The sequence below is a fragment of the Tenrec ecaudatus genome, chromosome 2 (assembly GCF_050624435.1).
Source record: "Tenrec ecaudatus isolate mTenEca1 chromosome 2, mTenEca1.hap1, whole genome shotgun sequence".
NCBI classification, from domain to species: Eukaryota; Metazoa; Chordata; class Mammalia; order Afrosoricida; family Tenrecidae; genus Tenrec; species Tenrec ecaudatus.
Window position 1 is genome coordinate 199075239 of NC_134531.1, and position 5136 is coordinate 199080374.

Here is a 5136-nt window from a genome sequence, read left to right on the forward strand (position 1 = left end):
CTTCAACACAACCAGGACCTCTACATTCTTCTAGTAGTTGATTTTCATTTCCTAATTATTCCCCTGTCTTATGGCATTGGCTCACCTCTCCCTTTTCTCACCCCTATCCCTGTCCCTGCAAAACAGTTGGGTCCCATTGCTTTCTCCTCAGGCTTGCTTCACATGCCTATCTTATATAGGTAGGCAAAACAACAATAACTGAGACAAAACAAAAAAAAACCATAGATTGGATAAAGAGTAAAATAAAACTAGCAAAAAATCTGGCATAAATAATTCCAGATCTGCCTGTCTGACTTTCATTATTCTCTCCTCACTGGTCTTGGGGGGTTCTGTGAACTGTCCCTCCTAGCCTGATGTCTATTTTGGAGGCTCCTCGGAGACTTTGTGGCTTTCCCTTGCTCCTGTTGCTGATCTGCTATGTTCCCTTCTTGGTTTGCCCCCCTGGGGGGTGGAGGATGGGTTAAGGTCATGGGGGCTGAGTCAAAATTGACTCCATGGCACCTGCAACTATTGTATGTTGTATGGTATAATGACGTTAGACAAAGCTAACATGGTTTATCTGTCATTGAATTCTGTGAATATTTTGGCCATTAAGTAAATTCTGCCTCACTGACCCTAGAGGGAAATCCTTGTCTGTGATGTTTACAGGATCATATTACCAAGTGTTTTCCTTTTATGGAGTTATTTAAAGTTTTAAGCAAGTACCTTTTGCTTATTGATCTAGCAGATAACCACCCAGCAAACCAGACTCTCGTGAACATTATATTTAACAGAAAATATATGGAAATTGACATTTAGAAAAAGATACAAGTTTATAGCACTGAAGTCATAAGAGTCAGGACATGAGTATTTTTAATAGGGAAAAATAAATCAAGTGTGTGCTATTATTACATTGCAATCACATAAATGCAAGGGTTGTTAATAATAATCAAAGCCAAAGTTTGGGAGTGAAGAGAACATTATCTTTGAACCATTGTCAGTTCCTGCAATCCAAGTAGGAATGTGTTGAAATTATGAGTGTTTTCCTGAATAGAAGTGAATGTTCTTCTTATAACTCGCCTTAGAGCCTCTTTTATCTGCTTGTTTCTAAGAGTATAGATTATAGGATTCAAGAAGGGTGGAACTATAGAATAGAACACAGAAATGACCATGTCCTGGATCAGAGGGGAATTGGAGGTTGGCTTCAGATACACAGCAGCACCAGTGCCAAGGAAAATGATGACAATGAGGATGTGCGGGATACAGGTGGAAAAGGCTTTTCTTCGTTCTCTTCTGGTTGGAAACTTGAGTACAGTAGAAAATATGTGAATATAAGACTTGGTGATGAAGGAAAAGCAGCCACCACCTACTATCATTGTAGAGACAAAAATTACAATTTCATTGGCTAAGATGTCAGAGCAAGAGAGTTTCAGCAGAGGAGGGATATCACAAAAAAACTGATAAACCACATTAGAACGACAGAAGGACAAATGGAATGTGTTCCCAGTGTGCACACCTGCGTAGACCAGACCACTGAACACAGAGCCAAGCGTCATTTGGACACAGACACGAGGGGTCATGATCACATGGTAGTGGAGGGGCTGGCAGATGGCCACATAACGGTCACGGGCCATGATGGTGAGCAGCAGAAATTCTGTATAAACACATAACAGCACGAGGAAAGTCTGAGCTGCACATCCAACCACGGAAATCACCCTGTTGTTTAACAGGAAGATCACACATGCCTTGGGTACAGTCACAGAAATGTAACACATGTCCCAGACAGACAGATTCAAGAGAAAGAAATACATGGGGGTATGAAGCTTTTGGTCAACAGTGATCACTGTGACGATGAGAAGATTTCCTGTGAGAGTCGCCAAGTACATTAGTAAAAATAGCATTGTGTGCAAGACTCTCAACTCCCACACATCAGAAAATCCTGAGAGTAGAAATTCAGACACTGTGGTAGAGTTAGGCATTTTGATATAATTTCTTTAAAATTTTGAGAGCACAGTTTTAAAAATTCCTAAAAAATAACAAACAAGAATCAAATGAGGAAATATACATTGATCCGCATTTATCCATTATATTGTCTATATCTGGCATTTCTAAGCAAACATCCCGAATATTCACCTTCACTCCTATAGCACTTCTCCGGGTGTAAATCATTTCTGAGTGGCAGGAAATAAATTGTGATCAGGTTGGTTTTGACTTCTGTCAGTGATGTTTATGAAATATTGGAGTCAAACATCTAAATTTGACTGGCAAATTTATTGCATTAGCATAGGGCATTTCCTTTCATGTGTATTATTATTACAGTTTTATCTGAAAATCTCAATTTTTATGAGTAGTTTTATTTCATTTTCTCCCTATTGAGGAAAAAATATTATTTTTCATCTCTGTTTCCACCTCTATTTCCCACATTTATTTTTCAATTTGGAAAGTCAGCTGCAGAATTATACTTTCTGATAATCTTTTTTTGTGGGCAATATGTATTTGTTTACATTAACAGTTAAGAAGGTATGGTTTTATTTAGACATCTCATTTTCTCTATATGCACTTTCATGTAATATTTTATTACATTTTGCAGGGTAATTTTTTCCTTATTTAACCTAGTTAGCATAGGTGACCAAGTGAATCATAATTCAACCAGCTTTCATATAAGTAAGCTATCATATGTAGTTTACATTATTCACATATTCTACAATATAATTCTCATTGTAATTGTGCAACTTATAAAATTATATACAAAAGTTAAAATGAAATAACTGTATGATGAAAAGACCAAATACTTGAGTCTATTAATTACTGCCATCGTTTCAGTGCCCACTCTGAACGCCTCAAGAGAGCAGTGAGGAACTGCACCTGCTGGTTTCTGAGACTGTAGCATTTTTGGGAGTAGAAAGTCCCACTTTTGTCCCATGGACCATCTGGTGGCTTTGAACTTTTAACCTTTTGGATTCCGTGAAAATGCACCTACATCCATTGTTGTTGCCAAGTGCCATTGGAATGGCTTGAGCCATAGGGACCCTAAGCACAACAGAACGGAATATTACCTGGTTCGGCACCATCCTCACATCCTACTTTTTGCCCATTGTTGCTGCTACAGTGAAGCAAATCAATAGTACTGACTGCATTCTAATAACTAAACTAAAAGCAAATATATATCACAACACTCTGCTCTTTTAAAGTGTGATTAATTGTTTTGAAAGGGAACATAACAATTGAAAATATCCTGAAATGGTGTGAGTAGAGTTTGAAAAACTTAAAATATTTCTTTCGCTATACATTTGCAGGTAGATTGGGGACATTAAACATGAGAGAATTTTTCTTATTAGATTTGAGAATTACATGATTCTCTCATCCCTCAAAATATGAAATCAAACTGTCCTTTGACTTTTATAGAACTACTGATGAGATACTCTTTTAAGACTCCAAATTGTAAGATATATTTTGTTCATGGATTTTTTCTTTACCTACATATTCATTAATCTATTTTTACTTTCCTCAGATTTCTAAAATATTTTGAGATTAAGTATATCCAGATAATGATCTGGAAGCAGTCTTGATGGGATCTCTGTAAATGCAATTATGATGAAATTCTCATATATCCAATAATAAGATGTCAGAAAGTACTAGAATTATAGTCTAAGTAAAGAAACTGTGTGTATAAAATTTACAAGTATGTCAGGTAATCACTGAGTCACTATGTTGAAAGAAAATTCAAAATTTAGCAATTGAAACATATTTTAAATTATTATTTAAATATTAATAATAGCAACTATTTTTATTTTTTGAAAGAAATTATATTTGAGTAAATATTTTAGAATATATTTAAACTATCAAAACTAAGCACTGAAGATGTATGCTGTACAGAGTCTATTTCTCCACCTGTTAAAGTTTGTAGCAACAGCAAGGTACAATGTTGTTCCTCACTCCCTCTGAGTTTTTATGAACACCTATTAATTCTATTATAATTACTGGCATTATTTTTAAATAGATTTAAGAAAAAATTGAGTCATTCATGTGAATATATTCCCTATCTAGATTTTCTATTTTAATCTCACAGTATTTCTGTATGAACAATTGAACTGAACAAATAGTAAATGAAATCCATTATTCTGGGAGTAACAATTAGGAGGAAGAAAAATAATTAAATTAAAAACAACAAATACTCACAAGATGTTGTTGTATATGTTGGATAGGCAATCCAGAATTTCTGGTAAGGATGCAATATTTGAAGTGATGACAAAGATGAGTGGTCATATTTGTTACAATTACTGAGGTGTTTACAGGAATCGTTCTGTTTTATTACAATTATCTCTGTTTTCAGATATATCTAAAAACACGTGTATGCTGATGGCACTAGAAAAACCCCTGGGAGTATGTCCCTTTGGTATTCATAAATAGCCACTTCCCAAGAAGTAATTTTGAGAAGATAATTGGCTCTACATGGACAGTGAACAGGGCCCTAAATATGAATTCAACTCTTATGCATCAAGATATTTTATTATGTATGAATATATTTGACCATTTTAAAGAAATAATGATTGAGATTATAACGTAACTATACGCAAAAATCTCAGTTATTCTAATATCTCCTTTATACCTCGAGTGATTTTTGTGGATTGTAAATAAATGATTACAAAAGGAAAAGCCAAGGTTCCTATTGCTGGTTTGATTACATTGTTCTAATTGTGAGGTGCCTTCAAGTCGGTTCTGGGTCACAGTAACCTCAAGCACAACAGAAAAATGTACTACCTGGTGCTCAACCACCCTCATAATTGCAGCTACAGTGTCCATGCACCTCCTTGAGAAACTTCCTCTTGGTCACAGTCCCTCTACTTGACCTACCACCACACCTTTCCCAGGCATTGGACTTCTGACACTACATCTCTCTTATTGTAAATGAAGTCTTGTCATCCTTGTCTGTAAGGAGCACTCTGGCATTACTTCTTCCAGTACAGATCTTTGTGTCCCTTTAGCAGTCCATGTACTTTCCATATATTCCTCCAGCACCATAATTTAAATGCATCAATTCTTTTTCAAACTTTTATTCACTGTCCCACTTCCACATATAAGAAGTCACTGGAAAATACAATGACTTGTGTCAGGTGCACCTAGTTCTCAAAAGATCAACCTTGTTTTCAATACTCT

At 35.7% G+C, this 5136-nt stretch overlaps 1 protein-coding gene across 1 annotated transcript; it reads right to left on the minus strand.

Annotated features, from left to right (window-relative positions):
• Positions 1 to 650: 650 nt before the first annotated feature.
• LOC142440367 (olfactory receptor 14C36-like) lies at positions 651 to 1958 on the minus strand. The gene is made up of 2 exons (XM_075542825.1): positions 1060 to 1958; positions 651 to 720 (listed from the first exon to the last, which is right to left on the minus strand). The coding sequence occupies exons 1-2, from the start codon at positions 1956 to 1958 to the stop codon at positions 651 to 653; spliced, it is 969 nt and encodes a 322-aa protein (XP_075398940.1).
• Between the last annotated feature and the right edge of the window lie 3178 nt (positions 1959 to 5136).